We start from the raw sequence: 22363 nt of genomic DNA, 5'->3' as shown, positions 1-22363 counted from the left end.
TAATATTTAAAGAAAATGTCTACTTCAAGGCTCTGACAGATGGGGCATCCTAGGATGGCAATGACTCAGAAGCACACAATAAAACAATCCACCAACTCGGGATGAAAATTAGAAATTAGCTTATAGGAATAAGATGCTGAAACAATTTCTGATGAAAACAGATAAGATATAAAAAAATCTTAATTTCCTTTATGATGGGGCTTACTTAGCTTGTGAAGTCTTTAGAAGACACCACTGCCTGAGATAGCATATCATACTCAATGACCCAGGACATCATCAGAACCAAAGCAGCAGTCTTTCAGCAAAGGCTGCTCCATAGAAAGAAGCAGACAAAGATATTTCATTGTCACAATCCATATTACCTATGCAAGTAGGCAAGGGTTTGTCCCAAACTCTTCGATCTCCACTTAAGCAGGTCATAATACTACTGCCATGCATAGTGTAGCCAGGATTACAGCTGTATAAAATGACGGTGTCTATAAAATGTCCTTCATCTTGGATCTTGTAGCCATAATTTGGTATGCCAGGATCCTCACACTTCACTAGGTCAAAACCTGCAAACAGAAATGGGAAGAGAAAAGAAGAAAAAAAGACACAGAGATATAAAATATCAAAGAAAATATAATGCAATTTATCTGATCCTGATGCAAATTACAGTCTCATGATTCAATTGGATTAGATGTGTCCACGGTGACCAAAGATAAATCATATATAATTTGGATAAACCAGAAACTGAAACACCAAGAACTAATTATTCATTTGATATTTGATTACGGTATTAGTTTCTTGAAGAAAACATATTATCCACATTGCCACAAAATAGATTAGTGAGCATTTTATTAATTTATACCACTTCTATTCTCTCATTCTTTTTTATTCAGAGGAAAGGAAGCAGTATCAACCCTGCATTTGGCACTAGGTGGTAGCTTCACCTCCTCATCTAATTTCCATAACGAAGCCAGCAGACCATAGTGGGAACTCAGGAAGAAAATGTAAAGATTAATTCATCCATGCTAGCGCCAAGATAGCATGGCTTCAGTTTCTTCTCTGCTGAAAATGAAGAAATAGTCATACACTCCTTTTCAATTGGTATTCCACTTTTTGGCCTATCAACAAGCTGAATGGGATAAATAGCTCCCTCTCTGCTCCTTGGAATAAGCAGTTCTACTCTGAGCAGCTACAGCTCTTCCCATATTTTACCCTTTCCTCTCTGCATTTTCTCCATATAGCATTGCTAAAATGTAAAGATGCAATCTAAATCTCTCCTTTTTTTTTGAGGTTCAGTTCTTGGAGCAGTATAAAGAGTGGTTCCAAATTCTTCTTTGTCAACTCCAGATTCTTCTTCATTGAGGACTCATCCTTTATTACTGTCATGTCCCCAGCCCAAGGATTCCGACTCTACAAATGGTTTCTGTTTTGCTGTCCTTATTTTGTTGAACAGCTTCATAAAGTCATTCTGAATCAGGTTGCTGGTCTTCCCTTCAGTTTGCTGTTTTCAGCTCATTCTCTACAAGAGGTTGCCCAAAGAAGTTGCAGATGGCCCCTCCTTGGAAGTGTTCAAGAGCAGGCTGGCTGAGGCTTTGAGCAACCTGGTCTAGTGGAAGGTATCCCTGCCCATGGTGGGGCAGGGGGTTGGAAGTAGGTGATATTTAAGGTCCTTTGCAACCGGAACCATTCTATGATTCTGTGAGGTCCTTCACTGATTAGGAAAGAATCAGACTTCTTTACGGTAAATAATATATTCATAGACAACCTTTTGCTATTTTACAAATGCACAGACTAAAGTTGGTATAATATATTTCTTGTTGCCTTTCTCCTGAGACTAAGAAGATCAGCCTCAGCTGAAAACATGACAAGGAGTCTAATACCTTGCTTTTCTTCCTTGTCAGATGCTAAAGCTGTCCAACTACTGAGTCCTCTGAAAACATAAAATGCTTTTATTTTGTTCATAAATCAGGCACAAAGGTTGGGATTTACTTGTTATAACTCAGGCTTCTTAAAATTAGATGGATAAATTTGAACTAGTTAGGCTACTTTCATAGTCAGTAGAGAAATATGAATCTCCAAAAACCAACCTAACACTTATTTAGATAGGTAGCCAGATCAGTCAGTTCAATCAGCTTCTGGAAATACTTACTTTCTGCCTTTACTGTAAACTAAGACTAGGTTCATTCTTTATATAGTAGGCTATAGTGGCTCAGAATTTTAAGTATCTACACTTATGGAAAAGGACTCCCACACAAAAAGGAATACTCTACTATCACATAGAAACTGCATCTCTATCTGTGCTAATATCTTAAGAAACGTCAAGCCCCAAGACCAATGAGAAAGCTCTGACCACAGCCATGCACTCTTAAACTCAGTCACCCTTCAAAACAGCATGGCTGTCCCCAAGCCACTTCCTGGGAATTCAGCTTGCACTGTCTCTACTACATTACACCTGAGGCTGTTTGGGAGAGTGCTAGGCAACTCAAGCTAGAAGCATGCTAGCATTTACTCTTCAGCAGTCTAGACAATCACTTTCCCACACTCATACTCATGCCCTGACAATGTTTATTTTACTAACAGAGGTGTAGCCTATGTGTCAGGAGTATGCGTAATCACACGCAGTACAAATGGATTACAGATATTTATCATCATTCCCTTGCTAAAAGATTGTGTCTATGTGAATATTTGCACACCGCTGCAATTTTACTTTGTTGACAAAAAAGAAACAAGTAAACATGCTCAGTTTCCAGATGAAAGGGGTAGCATTCATTTTAACTAGATCTCAGCATCGATTGTATAACTAGCCATATCTAAACTAGTTGTCCATCTTCTCGAGTTAATAGTTACTTACGGGGTGTGATTAATCTCATCCTAAAGTAAATACCTCAAATAGATTGGATGAACTGTGCAATTCTGAAAAGGTCTTTTTCTCTTCATTCAGTACAAAAAGACCCAATATGATTAGCTCATTCAGATGAGCCAAACTTCACAAGGAATAGCTATATTCTGCTTTTTTAATGTCCTTATTAATCACGTAAAGACATTTATTTAAAACCCTGAAACTGTAAGTTGTTTGATAGATAATGCGATGATATTTTAATGATAATTTGACAGCATGAGCCAGCGTAACACTGTTTCTCTGCCACCTGCTTTTAGATACTTTCCCATCCTTTAGTAAGTGCAACACTTGGTAATCACTGGCAGTGGCATGTGATTGACAGATGAAACTTCCCTGATTAAAGAATCTATTTGTGTGTGGTGAAATAAGACTGATATATTGATAGAAAGCTACACAAGAGTTTGCTTCTCTGCTACCTTCTACCACACAAAGAAGAAAAGGTTGTCAGGGAGAGGTACTATCCCAATAGGTAAATTTGGGTGAAATTAAACAAACTTTTGGACAAATAAGCCCTTCTAGTCTACTATATAGCCATCTTCACTTCAGAAGATGTCAAGACTAGGATAAAATTATTGTTCTGACTTGCTATCACTTCTTATATTCCACTTGGCATTCAGCTTTGCACAAGTGTGTAAATATATACAATGCAGTGCCAGAGAATCTTCTTCTCTTCTATCCTTTTTGCAGTGCTGCTTCTGTTAGGACGATGTGCCTATAAAAGGCATTAGATCTCCTCATTCATCAGAAAAAGGGCTTCCTGAATGTTGCAGAATCATGGGTTGTGTGGTTTTTTTTTACAATCTGTTTGCAGAGTATACATGGAGAATACACTATTCCATTTTCTCCTCCTCTGCAATAATGATCCCTGAGGACTCCTGAAACTTCATTGATATGAAGAACTAAGCAGATCCTGCCACAGGCTTTAGCAGTTTGACAGAAGCCTACCATAGCCTGCCTGCACTTTCTTTATTCTTGCTTTGAAATTGGACTGAGTATCATAAAAGATTTTTCTGTTTTTCCTTGAGCTTATTACTAGTTCACATCATTATTATACAACATTTATACCTTTAAGTATCCACCTACATTGAGGTTTTCCACCTCCTTCACTTTGTAGACTGCTAGAAGTACTCCAAAGTGAGATACAGTACCATCAAAGTCTGTCTACTGAAAATAAGCTTGCTTTTCTTGATTAAATTTTCAGACTCTTCAGCAGAAATCCAAGAGCCCCCACAGATCACAGGCTGAAGTTCACTTTACTTCTACATCCTAATACTACAAATGAATTAAATAGAATCTGATACAAAGATATGAAATTAATCATTAAATTAAATGAACTTTGTATTCCTTGTTCATATAAAAACTTATTGGGTTCTTACAGAAAGTCTTTGTTCTAAAACCAATTTCTCTGAAGACACAACTAAAAATGTAGATTGAGATTTGGCATTCAGGAAGAGCCAAAACAAAAAAAATTGTTGGCCTTTGTTTATTTTAAGCCTAAAATATCCAACCTATAAAATAATTTACTAGCCTTTGGCATTATTTTGAATAATATCATTCTGAAATTAATTGTTATATTGCTAAATATGTAGTATATATATATTAAAGCATCTACATGTTAAAATATATTGATTTTCGTTACATAAAATGTGTGTAGATGTGTGCATGTTTATAAAGAATCAAAATACTAACAATTTAAAAATAAATAAATAAACAGCATTTACCTAGAACTTCTGTATATAACATAAAATTGAAATAACAACGTTTCAATAACAGGAGAATAAATCAATTAATTACTTCCTGGCTCCCTCTCTCCTCCACCTCAGACTGGTCTAGATCCATCACATGAAATCTAATCGTTTTGTCCATTTACTCTTTTAACATAAACATCATAAATGTAGATGATGTGTCTTTAAATCTAGCATATTTTTACAGTCCTTCTTGAGTCATCATTCTCCAAATGTGGAAAGGCTTTTTCACCTGTCAATAGCACTATCCCAAGGTGAATTGCCTGCTTCTTCAAGAGCCCCATACTCTACAAATACTCACTGAACTATGTCTGTATCTGTAAATGACAAAATATCTCTGCAAGATACAGGTAGGAAAAACTAACTTTGGTAGAGACACTGTGTCTGAGTACACAGCAGTACATATAGGAATTTCTCAGCCTATACATGTGTCAGAGGACATGAAGTCACTTACAGAAATATAATGCTTTTTTAATTCTTTTTTTACAGACTTTGTGGGAGCATTTATATCAATAGAGTAGCTAAGATTTTCTGTTCATCTATTTAAAATCAAACCTAATCAAGTATTTATTTGAGATAAAGTATTAGATAAGATGATTGTAGAGAACATAACTCTCTGTCTTGGGTATCAGAATTCAATTTCCTATTTTGCACACAATACAGAAAAAATAACAGGCAAATAAAAATATCTAACTGGAAGCAAAAATATAAAACCTAAATATAAATATACTTGAGACACTAAACCCTTCAGTATTTGCTACTTTGTTTAGATTATTCAGGTATTTCTTGTAAGAAGACCACCTTGTAAAACTAATATTGATTTTAATTTCTTCCAATGATTGTTAATTCAGTAAAAGTCTGGTGGTAGTCTCAGTTTTTACAATATTATGCCTAGAAAAAAACATTAGATACAAACATTCAGCATGACAAAATAAAAAGTATTATAAAAAGTTTTATCATTTTTTGTATCTGAAAAATAGAGTATCCCCTGTATGGACACCCAACAAACTAATTACTGGCTTTTACACCAGATTTTTAAAATGCCAGTCTGAATACTCTAGAGAAAAAGTAAGAATGACAGTACATAATTTGTGGCCACACCTTCACTACACTTTTCCACAAGTAAGACTATTACTGCTTTTCAGTAGGCCTATTAAAAATTGGGGTATTTCACATGCAAGTGGGGCTGCTAATCATGTGCTAATATAGCAGGATCTTGCCCTGTGTGTTTGCAGGCAAGCTGCCTTTCCAGCTCTTCTTATCCAATTTCTTCCCCTTACCATCATAGACAAAAACCTGAACTTTTAATTCCCTTTTTCCCTGATGCCTTTGTACATCCAGTGTAATTTGTCATAAAGGTCCATGTTGTTGTGAAATGTCATTGCTGAAATGTTGCAACAGAACTTCAGTGGTAAAGTAGACGCTATGAACTTTCACAGTGGGGAAATGTGATCGTGAGCTCCATACAATCACAGGACTAGAGTTTGCCTGACATTGAAACAAGTCAGCAGTCAGAGAAATTCTGCCAATATTCTTACTGCTGAGAAAGATTATTGTACTGGTAAATTGCTGCCAATTATCTTATTCCTGAGTTTCATTACAGGATTATCAGAACAATGAATGGAGAAAAGCCATTTAAATTAAAACCAAACCAGTCAGAAAACGTCTTAATGATTTGCTACCACCTCCTGACACTGTTTATCAAATCTGATCTGTTCTGTCATATCTGATATAAATAATCAGGAATGTAGAAATGCCACTTGTCAGGGTAAAAATTATTGACATGTCTGTAATGTATGTAGACTATTAATTACAACTTCTTTCAAGTCAGTTTAATTATAATGGGTACCGTGGTTCTATCTGCATTAGTGAGCACCGCAGTACAGTAGAAGCAAATCTGGGCAGTGAAACAATGAAGCTGAGGACACGATGTCCACACTATCTGCTCTAAAGTGGTTTTACTTTGGACTAGAATTTATGTCCATTAGTGGGTGGAGTACGCTAAGCGCATCCCTGGAGTACAGAGACTGGGTGGGTCTTGCTCAATGAAAAGGTAACGTTGTCTTTCATTTCTACTTGTCGTGGAAGACAGAGCTCACAAATTATTTATAATCTATCTTCACCTTCTAGAAAGTGGTATGGTAAAATAACTTGGGATGACTCCAAAAAAGAAGGGCAAACACATGTACAAATCCTATTTCAGTACATGCATAGAAATATTATCAGATGTTTTATTACTAAAAATGTAAGGTAATGTAAAAACATCAGAAATGTTAAGAACTCTCTTAGTTTTATCTAAATCTCAAGTAATTTAAGCTCATAAACATAATCTATATGTTTTACACAGAACAATTTTTGAACTACCAAAGAGTAATTAAAAGTATGAAATGGTACTTGAGTTAATGTTCTGAGTCTATAACGGATTTCTAAATGCATGTAAATGTCAACAAATGCTCATTCTGCAGTTGTTGCATCTTAAACATCCATAACATAATCTATTTAATTAAATGAATGCAATTCAAAATGAGCATTCTTGGCATTTTCATTCTGTATTGGAATCATTTATGTGCTGTTGAAACCTACAGATGTAGAGGAAAAAAAGTCTATATTAAGTGCTGGAAAACATGCCAATTACAAAATCTCTACCTAAATAGAATGATAGAAAAGTCTATAGAGAGAATAGTATTTAGATAATGTGGCTATAGTGAGGTATCAGAAACTTGCATGAACTTTCAAAGAGTCTAGGATAACAAATGAGCACGGGTTGTATGCACCAGGATAAAATTAGCCCCAGACCTCTTTCTCTTGGATGTGTAAATTTTTTGTAAGAAGGGCTGAAATATTTTTATATCTTGATGATTTAATATTTTGCATCCTAACACAGATCATCTGAAAGAGAATAAAGGAAACACCATTATGGCCTTTCCTCACCAATTTCAAACCAGATTCTTTCTGTCCATATGTCCTATTCAAAATTTCTGTTCTCCCCTTTTCAGCTAGAACATCCACACATAAGAAAGAAAAAAAAATATACATTTAAGAAACAATTTGAATATTCATGAACAGGTGGCAGAAGACAGTTTTTGTATGTCATGATTTTATCAAAAGAAAATACTTTTTATAAATACCAACACTTGCAAGATATAGGCATGCAAATACATGTGCCTACGTCAAGATGATTACTGTGCATCCATAGAAAGCATACTAGTGAACTTCTCAATCACCATGGAAATGAATAATTAATTGTAATTTATACACAATATAAGAGAAGCAGGGATTGAAGGTGAGATTCCACGTGAGTTAAGACCTCTAACGTCAAGTGTCTATACAGAGATATTTTCAGGAACTGTCCATGTCTAAGCTGCCTTTATAATCAGTGGGGAAATGACTGACACAGTCAGTACTTCAAAATATTCTGTAGGTTACTTGTGAGAAGAGCACTGGTCTGAATTTTTTTTTTGGGGGGGGGTGAAAAGGCGAAGAAATAACATGAGCACATACATTTTTTTCTTGTGTTATTTAGTGCAAGGTACTTTGGCTTAGCACCTACCAAATGCCTCACTGATTACAAATGTATTCTTTTCCTCACAGTCTTTTCTAGAATACTTGCTCTTAGAGTAATCAAGCCACCGTGAACATAAAGGACAGACTGAAATATAGAAAAAGATGTGTACAAACTTATAAAAACCAGTATGGCACAGACAAGACTGAAAGTTGAAGACCCCCATCATCTGCAGCTGTGCTCATTCTTTCACACACTGACAGGGGAACAGCGCGCACACAGCACCTGTTATTCTGGCTAGGGGTATTGATGCCCAACACTTTTGAAAATCAAGTTCCAAACACATTGTGGTGAACAACTTCGCTAATGAGAAACCCATAGATCTTGTCTACCTTTCATCGCTCTGTCTTAGGCAACTTTCCCCACCTAGGAAGTTTATGGAAGCAGAAGATATGGAAATAAATAAGTTTATAGCATTCCTTCTCCTTAACTAGCATTCTTCCAAATAGTCCGCTCTCTACACGCAGCCCTAATTCTGCTGATACATCATATACACATAGTCTTGACAGGGTGATTTTAATACTATGCATAAACTTTTGAAGGAATAATCTTAATTATGTTCTTAAATAACTTTCTTACATTTTAAAATAATTAGAAACATAGTTTTGATGACTGAAAAATGTTCCCTATTTATTGCTAATCTTCAGTTATAAAAAACGACTAGATTCTACTCCAATAACCTTAATCTGCTGAAACTTAAACAATTCACTCATATAATGAAAAGAGGGGAGAAAAAAGCCATATTCCTGCATCTGAAATGTTAAAATCCTTACAAATGAATACTGGATTTTTTTTTCCCGAAAACTATTACGCTTTCATAAACTCTAATCTCAAAACAATAATAAAAAAAATGGTTATGCAGTGTATTTTACATGAGATACTTTAGAAGAGAACTTTCAGCAGTTGTCAAAAAGGAAAAAGTGAGGCAGAAGAAAGCTAAGACCAAATCTTGATCTCAGGGGCATACATAAATCTCTAAAAACAAACCTATAGATGGATTTACTTTTATATAACAGTATAAGAAGTATGGAACAGAGCAATATCTTTACATTTGTGTTGCTTAAATTATATAATTAGACTGTTATAATTTATACTTTCATAAATTTCACAGTTAGCAAATCAACAATAAGGCACCTTAAAGATCTTACATTTGAATTGCAGCAAGAAGGATCTTGCAAGAAAGCTTAGTCCATCATCTTAGGTTTCTAAGCACAGATGATCTACCTGAATTAAGGAACTGCTCATCAATAGGACAATTAGTTGGACAATAATGACAGTTTTTGCCCTTGTCTCATACCCATTAGCTGCAGCTTCTCTTTCCCAAAACAAAGAGTGTTGAGCAAATAATCCTAAACTGGAAATAACAATTTTTTGTCCAACGTGAAGCCAAACTAGGTGAGAAGGCCAGGGTAAAGAACAATATGATATTGGCAATTCTGTGCAAGTATCCTAAACTTTCAGAGAGGATTTTTTGCTTGTGCAAAAATTCTGGTAACTACAGCAGTGGGAAGAAATTATCAGTAACACTACTTTCTGCTCACTTGGAAAAGTAGTGAGCATAAAACTTGAAGAGGAAATTATTCACTGCAAACCAACACAGGCCTTTCTGTGAAAAGCAAAGGAAATGTGCAAACTTTTGGAACAAGTCCCAGCTAAAAGTAAGTAAATCCAACTGCACATACATATAATGGCAAAGTCTGTAAGGCTTAATAGAAACAGATTTTTTTTTAAAGTATGAGAGAAAAAGTTAAGGTTGAGGTTGCAAAGAAGGTAAAGAAGTTCTGTACTTCCAAACCATTGCATTGATGAATTCACTGAAATTGTTTTCCCACTAAGGCCTCAAATATGATCACCTCTTTAATATTAAAGTAAGATAATATTTAGGCCAGCACTTCTGAGATTATGAATTTACAGAAATCTGCTTGCAGATTTCAATCACATACTACTGCTAGGATGCATATATGAGCAGATGAGAAACAAATACACTTAAGAAGCCTACCTGAACTTGCATCACTGAAAAATCTTACTTTCATATTCTAAATTCATAATCTCAATGTAAATGTAAAACAACACATGCATATGGACATCTATAGCAATCTCTGCTAGCCCCTCTCTTTCTCACCTTCAAAGCATAACTGCATTTTAAACTTTGTAACAGGAGATTTTAAAATGCAGCTCTTTTCTTGATGATAGATTTGAATTATAACAGGATAACCTAAGTGCTTTCGATCGGATGAGAATCTCTGACCCACACACAGAAAAGCCAGGAGTCTTTCAACAGGTTATAATCGGCAATTATCAGAACCAAGTTAAAATAACCTTAACAAATTACTTTTTACACATGTTCTAATATCTCATATTAAATCTTTTTTTCTTTAATTGAAAATGAGAAATAGTTAACATCTTCCTTCTTTCTTCTTTCTAACCCCATGCACAGTGGGATAGTTCAGTGATTCAAGGATGATAAAATATGTAATTGTTGGAAACACTGAAATATTTTTTTTTAAAAAGTTATTCATCTTCTACATGTATATTTGCAATACACACATTCAATTCAAACAGAAGCCTGTCTCTCATTCCAAGTGTTTTTGGAGAACACAATTTAATAATTTTGGACTATTCAGCCTGTAGTTCTACCACAGCATGCCACTACTGTTCTATCTTGTGATTTCTCCTCTTCCCAGTTTCATTCTTGCAAACTTCTTCTTACCAATGCAGTCTCAGTCCTCTATATGCTTCCAATGGTTCTTGGAGAGCTTGTCTTGCTCTTCTCCTCTCTTACATATGTATCCTAGAATTTTTGTTTCAAACATCATCTTTCCGGATACCCCGTGGTGCAGTTCTTGCCTGCTGAACTTCTTAAGTCTCCTTGGGTTTGTACTGCAGTTTCCCTTATTCTAAGCTGAAGACACAGAAACATGAGAAGTGCTCATCTATTCCCTTCCTTCTCTCTTCTTCCCTCCTCCCCAAGTCTGGCTTTTATTTCCTTAGTATTGCAACCAAACAGCACTATGCTCGCTTTCTTGGGCTACCCACGAGACTGAGAACACAGGATGCCTGGTGGGTTGACCCCAGCTGGCAGGTAAGCTCCCACCCAGTTGCTCTCACTCCCCCCCAGTAAAACGGAGAGAATCAGAAAGACAAAAGCAAGACAATTAATGGGTCAAGATAAAGACAGCTTAGTAAGTGAAAGAAAAGAAAATGGAAACAAAACACCAGAACTGAACAAGTGATGCAAAAGGAATAGCTTATCACCAGTATATCGCTGCTCAGTTGGTGCCCAAGCAATGGCTACCTCAGAAAAGCTTCCCCGCAGTTTTATTGATAAGTGTGACATCACATGGTACGGAATATCTCACTGTTCAATGCAGGTCAGCTGTCTCAGCTCTGTCACCTCCCATTCTCTTGCCCACCCCGAGCCTACCTGCTGTGGTGGCAGAGTAACAGGGCAGGTCCTGACACTGCACAAGCATCAATCAGTACGAGCTGAAGAAAACTAACTCCATCCCAACCAAACCCAGTACAGATGGACAAACTGTTCACCTCGATCCTAATCCAGGACTGAGAGTGCTCATTAAAGAAAAACTATTATGGAGGGCTCATTCACAGGGTAGGACTTGCTCACATTAAATCTAGCTATCTAAAGATTTGGGATTTCTTCACAAATTTAGGAACATTTTCCTGAGGTGGGCAGAATGTCAAACTGTGGCACATATATCAACTTGCCAGCATTTTAATCTCCACAGCATGTGATATTATAGCTTTTCCAATAAAAGGTTAATACAATGCTTATATTCACTAAATAAAATGGTTTTCATCGTTTCTGTCTTAGAAAAGTTATTTGGCTCCTACTCTGTTTATCAATGTTAAATTCAGCAGTTTCATAGACGATTAGAAACGTCTTTGAATGAAAAGTGGAAAACAGCCTTAATTATACAGATAATTATATGACCAATATATTTTAAGTTCATACCAACTTCTGGGAATTTTGGGGGTTTTTTTTTGGTTTTTAAATTATTAGCTTTCTGGATTCATCTTCAGTTTTTTGTATTCAAAAAAAATCATAATATGATACCTTATTTTGTTTCTTTACCAAAAATATTAAAAATGTTGAAATTCTGTTAATTTCATCTAAATTCTCTGAATATCTTCTGTTTGCAAAAGAGATTTTCATGTTTTCTGCTCATTTACTAATAACATAAGGGTCTTCTTCTTTAATATTGGGGCACCAGGAACTTTGGTTGCAGGAAAATGCATCACAAGCAAACAAGCTACTATATCATGTATGAACAGAGGAACAGGTAACCGTTGGGTCTTTTGGATTTTAAACAGCAATTCCTTAAATCCTAATTTTATCCAAATTATTTTTAGACTGTATAATTTGATATGTTCCTTATTCTGTGAGGTAGACCCATACAGAGGAAATATTTAACGAATTACTTTATGAAACTGAAGTTCAGTTTCACTCTGAACAGATGACACAAAACAAAAGAAAAAAAAACCACTGATGTTATGAAATTCACCACAATGGAAAACCTTGGCAAAGCCTTCTGCACTAAAAATCCTGAATGCCTTATTCAGGATTTCTTTTTCAATGCTGTAAAACTGAATGCAAATTCATCCTAATCTCGCGAAACCTTTTGATTTTCACAAAATGAGATTTTAAAAAAATCTTCCCTTATCATGTTGCCCTGAACAGACATACCGTTCAGTGCATAGGAGAAGCACAGCTTTGAGAATGTGGCTGGATGAAAAGACTATAATGTGATCATGTTATTAAGCAGGATACCATAATTCCTGTACACAAGTGAACCGAATTACAATTGGTAACAAACCTTTCTTTTGGCATTCATTACTTTTTACTTCTCAATTTTACAAATTTGACTTTCCTTTAGAACAGTTTTTTCTACACATGCAATAAAGCTTACACTAATTTGGGGTTAGTGACATAGTCATACTGCTCTTAAAATGACCTGTGAATATATATATGTATAGGCTGACATACTCATTTAATGATTTTTGCCTTTTGTTTACTTTCTTTTAATTTTGCTTTATATTTTTAATGCAGTGTGTGAAGATTCTCTTTGGAACAGATCTCCTATACCAATTAGTTACTGAAAGGAAACTGCAGGAGCTTCTTTTCATTACTGCATTGTTCTGCTCAACTGACATTACACAGCCTGAGGCAAAGCCACTATATTTCTGAATTTGTGTTTGTTTGTATGCTAGGATAATTGACTGAGTTTGCAGTTTCACAACGTTGTTTTCACTGACGTTCTTCTAACATTTTCAATTACTGTAGAATAGGAAATGAACTAAATTAAATTTCAGTTCAGGATTCTCTTAAATTAATTTCCAGGTTTAAACCATTTATATAAATTTAGATTATGCTAATTCAGATTCACCTTCCAAACACTAACTTTCACTATCTCTTGAAAGATGTAGGGGTAGAGAATATTTATAACACAGCACTTAAACTGAAAATTAGAACTAAGTCTTTAGCAATAACAGAACAGTATGAATGCCAAACCAATGTATCATGTCTTAGAAATGTATTTCAAAACTTTTCTTAAACTGAAAAGTATATCTTGAGACCAATAAAAAGAATACTGTAAAACTGCTAACCATATATGTTAAATATAGAAGATGATAAATGCAAATAAAAATATTAAACCTATGTTAAAAAAAGATAATCTATCCATGAACAATCCTAAATCTGTTTTCTTTTAGGAACACTAGATAGAATTTGATGCAAGCACAGCTCAAGGGCCTGAATCTTGCCCACTCTTCTGGCAGAAACGATAGCCACCCAGAATTCTGCTTTCAGTCGAAGAAATGGTCATGGATTCAAAATTGGTGGAAGTTAACGTTAAGATCTGAGTTTATATAACATTCACTCTCAAAGAGAATAGTCCTTAGTGATAAAATTTTCAGCCTTCATTTCCATCTCAGCACAGAAGTGCAGGTAAATCTGTATTTTCACATCATAGGGAAATGGAGGATACAAATAGAAGTGAAGTGTTGAGGAACAAACAGAACTTGTGTTTGTTCCTCTTGTTGAAGAACTATAGACTTTTAATCTATAGCAGCAAATCAGGAATAGGTGAGTGAAAGCCCTTCAGAAAGTTAAAATATAGCCACAGAGTGTACCATAAATCTCACTATGATTTTCAGACTTTATAAGGTGTGTAACTAGTTCTGCATGTTTCTGAAGCACCCAGGAGTCTGTTGTGAGGCAGAACATACTGCTGAGTGGCCCAGTGCAGCCAGGCATGTTACTACAGGTAATATGTGTCAGTATTCCTGGAGCAGATGGACCCTTCCGCTGACTCATGACAATGGACTCCAAGGCTTATTGTGGAGATAAGTGAAGCTTCTGCTTGTATTACATTCTGCACAAGGCTGAGGAACCGTGAAACTGCCACAGAGAGCTATATACGCTGCTCCTAAAAAAGTATATGTCTGGATAAGGACAGAGAGCAACTTCATGCTATCTCAGACAGGTAAGCGGCAGCGCAAGAACTTGGTAAAAGCCCTCAGGTCTGAGAAGAGTCCAAAGAGCAGTTCTGCATAGTGGTAATGTTTCTTACACATCACAACCCCAGGATACTTTCTGAGTACACGGGTGGATGGTATCATTAATATAGACATCCATCTTCAGGCACCATGAATATCATAGAATCATCAAATCATAGAATAGTTGGGATTGGCAGGGACCTTTAGAGGTCATCTATTCCAGCCCCCCTGCAGTGAACAGGGACATCTTCAACTAGATCAGGTTGCTCAGAGCCCCATTCAACCTGACCTTGAATGTTTCCAGGGATGGAAAACATGACAACTTGTTCCAGTGTTTCCCATCCTCTAGTTATGAGTGATCACTGTGGAAGTACAGTATAGTGCTGAGTACTCTGTGATCTGTGGAAATCCTTACAGATCACAGATTAGTCAGCATTACTCAGTACTCAGAGCATTACAAAACACTTGTACGTGACGTGTGATAAAATGTGGAGGAACCGTTTTTGTTTTTCCAACAGCTAAGAAAAGTGAGACTATGTTCAAGGAATGGTGATTAAAGAGTAGCAAGGAAGCACTTGTGACACAAGTGAGATTAAGTTCAGTTCTCCAAATGATGAGTGAAAACAGCCACTGGCAAAATTCCTCTTGTGTTAGGACTGTGACAGGGAAGTGGATAGACACTGCTGGGAGACTGCCTCTTTACCACCCACAGGCTGCACCGTATTGCTCCTTATTTAAAGTTGCAGTCTGTTACCTTTACCACACAGATGTGTTTCGCTTTTACTGCCTGTCACTGTGTGGCATCAATAAGATTTCATTTTAATTTGAATGTCATTTCAACGTTAAATACTACTGACATGACAGCACAAAGCACTGGCTTCTTTATACCAGAATGGCCAACTTTTCTAACTGAGCAGTGAACAGGAATGCCTATGGCTACATCTTCTCTTCCCACAAAAACTACAGGTGCCTGAGGGAGAAAAGTTCTAATTGGACAGGGGGTGGAAAAAAGAAATCCCCCAAACTATAAAACTGAAGTTCTGAAAGAAGAACTGACATTTTCTCAACCAGGGAAAAAAGTAACTGTCACGAGTTAGTTGTGGCTGCAACATGTATAAACTTCTGTTTTTACATGCAGTTCTCTACTGATGTCCTCAGAGATTTATAGCCATCTTAAAAGTCCTTTTTTGTTCTCTGCATTTTACAAACGCTTCCCATGATGGTAAAAAAGAAAAATATATTGGAGAGAGAGGCAAAGAAAAACTTTGCTATTTTTGCAAGCTCTGTTTGAAAGGAGTAAGAAGTAACATAAAGGAAAACCTGTATAACTTTGGCTTCATTCTTAAGACTAAAATAATGCATTAATTTCTCATATTGGAAGACTCTTACTTCCTGTGTCATTTGTATTTAAAGGACATTTAATATAGAATACTCTATTCAAACCTGAGATCATCCTCAGGTGAAAAATTTGGTCCCGTGGTGAATGGAGTTAAATCCAGCTGGCGGCCAGACACAAGTGGTGTCCCCCAGGGCTCAGTTTTGGGTCCGGTCTTGTTTAACATCTTTATCAATGATCTGGATGAGGGGATGGAGTGCTCCCTCAGTAAGTGTGCAGATGACACTAAGTGGGGTGGGAGGGTTGATCTGCTTGAGGGTAGGAAGGCTCTGCAGAGGGATCTGCACAGACCAGATCAATGGGCCAAGGCCGACTGTATGAGGTTTCCACAAGGCCAAGTGCCGGGTCCTGCACTCGGGTCACAACAACCCCATGCAACACTACAGGCTTAGGGAAGGGTGGCTGGAAAGCTCTACAGTGGAAAAGGGCCTTGGGGTGTTGGTTGACAGCTGACTGAACATGAGTCCCACACTGAAGTGTTTGGAAATAACATAGAATATGTTTTCTTGTTATAGTTGATGTAAATCACCTGGTTAGATGGTCACTATCTCAAAATATAATGACTTGAATTTGGCTTCCTGAAAATACATGTGAAAAGTGAGGAATCAGACCGTATTTACAAATGCAGCCTGCCTCATTTGAGAGCAGGCAGGAGGAAAAGTCATTACAAATAAACATTTCAACATGAACTGCTGCAAATTTCACATGTAATATCACATATGATATATTAAATGAGACATCTGGCAACACAAAAAAAAAAAAAGAAAAATGCTATGAAGACACAGGAAAGCGAGTGTTGCCCCTGTACACAGTATTGTTAAGATTACTGTTGAAAGACTGTGTCAAATTCTGTCTACTTACTTCAGAAAATGTGAAAATATTTGGAAGAATAGAAAACAGATTCAAAACTAATGAAACGGCCAGAGAAAAAGCTTTAAGACATGAATTATCACATGATTATTTACATAGAAAAATCTGGCATGGGACAGCAAATCTTATTAGAATTGCAAACTGAAGTGTAACAAAACCAAGCTATCGGATGCAGAAATTAAGCAAAATTCCATCTTTAAATAAAATGCTATTTCTAAACAGTAGGTGGAACTGATCACTGTAGCAGGATTTGAAAGGAATTAATTCAAGTCCCTTGAAATCAGAGCCATTAAAATAAGATTTTAAAAACAAATGTTTTGTTCCTTTTCTCAAAGGAAAATTCTACAGTCTGTATAGGCAAATAGAATAGATTAGCCTAGTGGTTCTTTCTGGATTCTGATACATAAAATGCAAGAAGATACATTATCTAGATATATAAAAAAAAAAAGTTACTTTAATATATTTCATCTAGCCAGAGAAACCTTCCTTTCCTTTATGTTTCTGTAAGAAAAAAATGCTGAAAGTAGGATGGTAAGATTTCAGATTTACCAGGCAAGGCAGAAAGACAGCAGGGGAAGGGAATGATTTCTGCTTATTCCACAGCCGGCTCCAATTCAAAGGGAAACCAGGAGATGTACTAGCAAGAGCTACAATTCCATTTCTGTGCCACAGTACAATGTGGTGCTCTGCCCTGCGGGATTCAACAGCGGCTCATGGAAGCTGATGTTAAAGGTAATAAATTGAAGGCAAAGAGTACTTGCAGTTTCCTTGAAACTTGGACAAAATATCTCTTTATGTGTTGGAAAAAAATTAGTTATACCCCTCAAAAGACTCACTGTTTTTCCAGCTAAACTACTTAAATAATTATATGCAAACTGTGGGACAAGTGCATTGTTTCATCAAAACTTGTTCACTCAGGTGTCCTTCCAGTATACTCCACCCTGATCCTAACAAGAGTCAGGACATATTAAGAGTATGCACCCAGGCACACTGTATTCTTTTTATGCTCATTTGTACTCTTATTTTTTTTAATTTGACTGCAGTGATTGAATGCTCCATTTTTAAAACCTGGCTCTGTAGAATTCTTCTGCTACAGTATAACGCTAATATATTCAACCCACATATGTCACAACCTACTCTTTTTCAAACCCCACTGTTAAGTCTTCAAAATAATAACGCCGCTTAAATTCAAAAGGTTACAATTTTGCTTTCATTAATGTTTTTAAATTACTAACACCTATCCAGCCATGCAGGCAATTAAAATTCAGTCTGCTAACCACAGTACATTGTAGGAAGTTATCTTCACCATTCCATGAGAAATCGCCGCAGCTGACAAATACACATTTTCCCACAAAATAGTCAATCAGACCATATTTGTGAGGTACTTACTTGTGTAAGTGAGCTGAAATCCTTGGTCTGTATCAGATCCATTGGTATTAAACTCTATCCACAAATGGTTAGAGGTGCTATTAAGGATAACTCCCATCATGTCGGCTTTGGTGAAGGCTCCCAGAGAGCGTGAAGAACTGTCTTTTCCATCATATACCTTGTAGAAACAAAATAATAGTATGAAACTGGACATAAAATCTAAACATTTGAAAAACATTAGTTTACCTTTATACAATACTTCAAAAGTTAGCTATGTATTGCCAATATTTTCTCCAAAAAGTTAATGTTTCCATTTTGTGAGGTACATATCATGTGGTTATGCAGTTCAGTGAAATATAAAATACTGTCACCCTTAAGGTGTTTTACAGTCTTTCTTCCTTTTCAGTTTTGTGAGCTCATCTTGCATGAAATTCAGATTTGTGCATGGCACTATCTTCTGAGGTTTCATAAACTGAGATTATTTTTCGCAATTATTCACAAAGGCTCACAGAAGTATAATCTCTGAAATCATCATTGAAATAAGGCTGTAAGAGGTAAATCCCATTCTACTCTGTTCTCTGTTGTTTGGAGATATCAGCAGCAGAACCGAGGTATTAAAGTCAATCTGTCACCTTTTATTTCAGACCCTGAGCCTGCAGTACGTTTTTGTTGTACTACAGGTTTCAACGAAGTAGGGTAGGTCTTCAAAAAGATATACAAATCTGTTTCCAAACCAAGTATAGAGATGTCCTTATTTACCATGTTACTTTATAGAAATCTTTCAATGAAGGACAAAATAAACAATATTAATTCCTGCAGTTTTTCAAATCCCAGAAGGAATAAGCAAGTCCTTTTGATTGTTTGTCAGTGCAGGACAAGTACAAGGAGTTAATATTGGCTAGGGTGTGAAAAATTATTTTTGCTTATTGCAAAACTTTGAAAGCCATAAAGTGCCAAAATAGTCTTCTGTGTTTTATTTTGCCTTAAGATTAATTTTAAAAAGCTAATTTCTTCTTTAAAGTAAAAAAATCTCCAGTACTTTCTCAAGGAAAAATAGGCAGGTACGGAGTGTGTTTCATACTCACAAAACATATACCATACATAATGGTTATACAAAAGCAAGTAGTGAATCTGAATGGCTGGTTTCTAATATGAAGTAAAAGACAATTCACCCTGATCTCATATGTCCTAGAGTGACTGTAGATAACTAGCGCAAAAGCTACAATTACAGTAAATATCTTAAGATCTGGATCTTGATCTCTGTATTCTGGGACCTTGTGGTACAGTGAGGATTTATACTGATTCCAGCCAGAAGCAGGCAGTGGCCCATTTAACAAGATAAACTGCCACACTGGAGTCACAGACAGGTCTTCCTACTTGAATGTCCAGTTAGATCTACTAATGAAATTTGGAAATGCATCTTTTGAGAGGACAGGCCATGGCAACTACAGTTATGGATGATGGCCAGCAGTTAAAAGCAGAGCTATTTTCTCAGTGGAGAAAATACCAGCATACCATCAATATAGGTGAATGTCTTGAAAGTACCTAATTCATCTCAAGTGCTGACATTAACAAAATAAAATAATAAAAACCATGTGCTTAAAGATTTTTTAAGATAAAAGCATAAGTTTAGTTTAATAAACATATATAGATATAAATAATGACCTTCCCTAAAAGGAGCTTTTAAAAATTAATATAGTATGCTAGCCATTGACAGAACAATACATTCTGTCCTTATTACTAAGGCAGATTGTCTTGTATCAGGGAACATAGATGAGCTATCAGAAGACACAATCAATTGTATTTAAGATTCATGCAAGCAGTAATGTCTACATCTTGGCAGAAATATGACTTTAAGCTGTGCTAAGTGTATCTGAAAAAATGCCTCCAAGTTTTTACCGTTGTCCTGGACCAGAACTACAGATCACTTTTACAGACTGCTTACACTTTATTTATCAGAGCTGAAAAACTATTGTATAAAAAATACAAGCATTCATTCACAATAAGATTTCTTTTTTATATAACATTTTGATCACTCACATTATGCAAAAAGTACAGACATATTTTACTTGGTTTGAGAGATATTACTTTGAATGGAATGATCTGCTTTTGATTGTCATTAACAAAACATACTGTCTATGTTAAAACAAAAGTGATTTTTAGTCATCTTTAAAAGAAAAAAATTACAGCTAATTACTATAATTGTCCCTTAGACACCCTGTTCCAACAGTGTTCTACTTCACCAACTGTTACAGATATTCTTCATACCCGAGAATCAGCAAATTAAATAACAGTATCCCTCAAGATGAACCCAGACACAAATGAAAACATTGTTTTATGAAATAAAAACGAGATGAGAGGGGCCATGTGAAAGCAGCTGTAAAAAATGCCATGACAATTTTTAGCTGGTCACACTTGTCCAGCTGCTGTTAACATTGCAGACGTAACTAGGTACTTGTCTGCTCCAGTAACTGAAACCGCATTAGTGAACAAATATAAGCATTGAATCTCCATTGTTTATACTGATAACTTGTTCAAACCATCCCTGTGAAAGAAAAAGCATTTTCTCTAATAATTTTTGGTCATGGTTTGGTAAGTAGTGTGGGTCAAGGACCACTCCCAACAGGCAGCTTTTGTGCAACCATTGTGTTCTGTCATATGTGACTGTCTCCAGAACCAGAGAACACATTTAATACACTAGTCTAGATATTCTAACTATTAACATATATATAGTGTGTATGTTTAACTGATTTCAGAAAACCCATTTGAAATACAATTCACATGCTACAATTACTAAGCACTATTTTCTCTCATATGAAGAAATAAGGAAGGTCTATTTGGCCAAATAGATGAAAGACAAGAAATTTCATTCTGGTTTTCCTTACCTCTAACAAATTCATGGTGATTGCATTACAAAGGTTTCACCATAAGTAGCCACTTCAAAGAATTATGAAATTTCAAGCAGCAGTTAAAGCAGGGAGATCAGGAAGCTGAAGTGTTAGTGAATGAGAAAGGATAAGCTTTAAAATAAACAGTTTTGCCATATGCCTCAAAATGGTGATTCTGCTTCTATTTCTTTACTTGAGTTCAGATTTCTTTCCCGCTAATTCAAGTTCAAGCTTTGCCACAGCTATAGAAAGCTTTGCCCATGACTTTTAGTCATTAACCTACGCGCGTTGTCCTTGAAATCATTAGTTTTGACTTTTCCTCATGCACACAGCCTAAATGATATCAGAAATACCCTTGTAAATTAATTGTAATTCTCTATGCACCACAACCTTACTATTGCTACTTGTGCCAACAGTAAGCCTAGTTGAATTTGCACAGCTGAAGGTGGTTTATACTTTCAAAGCAAGTAAACTGTGCCAGAGCAGGAGTCCAGTCACCACGACTAGATTTCCCATACAGTATTTAATGTCAGTACATCCTTGGCACATATTTAATACAGAGCTACTAACAGCCTCACAAATCTTTCCTGATAACGCATTAGGCCAGGAGCTGTGTAGGCCAGGGACTGTTTCTGAGAGACAGTTTGAGTGAGCCACCTTGTTTTGTAAGGTTAGAGAGTCTGACATTATGGATGCAGCCAACCTGCAGAAGCTGGCCTCGGGGGCAGCAGTGAGTGATCTTCGTGTTGTTTGGAGCACTAGGATGAATGGAGCCAGAGCGTTCTGGGATGCCCCATTTCACTCAAACGTTTGTGAGGAACTGAAAGGAAAGCACTTTCTCTGCTGCTGGGATTAAAATAAGTAGGCAAGAGAAGAGGGCAGTGCTACAACTATTCATGAGGTGAAATGCTCTAGTAACAGTGCTAATGTATCCGCACCCGCTGTGAGAAAGTAAAAACCGACACTCACCCGAAGGAGAAGGAAATGTTGGCTAGATTTTCTTAAACTCCAGTTTCTCATTCTGACAGTAAAAAGAAACTACTTGCAACTGAACTTTGCAATTTTCCTTAATTGCAGAGATCTTTATGGCATAAAATCATCCCAAAAGGGAAATGCTTTTAAAAGTGTGCT

At 36.2% G+C, this 22363-nt stretch overlaps 1 protein-coding gene across 1 annotated transcript in view; it reads right to left on the bottom strand.

Moving 5' to 3' along the window:
* The window catches only part of CSMD1 (CUB and Sushi multiple domains 1), a 1295699-nt gene that overhangs the window by 272226 nt on the left and 1001110 nt on the right, over positions 1 to 22363 (bottom strand). The window contains exons 23-24 of the mRNA XM_075445037.1: positions 18366 to 18522; positions 363 to 554 (exon numbers count right to left, since the gene is read on the bottom strand). Coding sequence (XP_075301152.1) covers positions 363 to 554; positions 18366 to 18522 — 349 coding nt within the window. The remainder of the gene's footprint in view (positions 1 to 362; positions 555 to 18365; positions 18523 to 22363) is intronic.

This window comes from Opisthocomus hoazin, chromosome 2 (assembly GCF_030867145.1).
Source record: "Opisthocomus hoazin isolate bOpiHoa1 chromosome 2, bOpiHoa1.hap1, whole genome shotgun sequence".
NCBI classification, from domain to species: domain Eukaryota; kingdom Metazoa; phylum Chordata; class Aves; order Opisthocomiformes; family Opisthocomidae; genus Opisthocomus; species Opisthocomus hoazin.
This window is presented reverse-complemented; position numbering and strand designations above follow the sequence as displayed.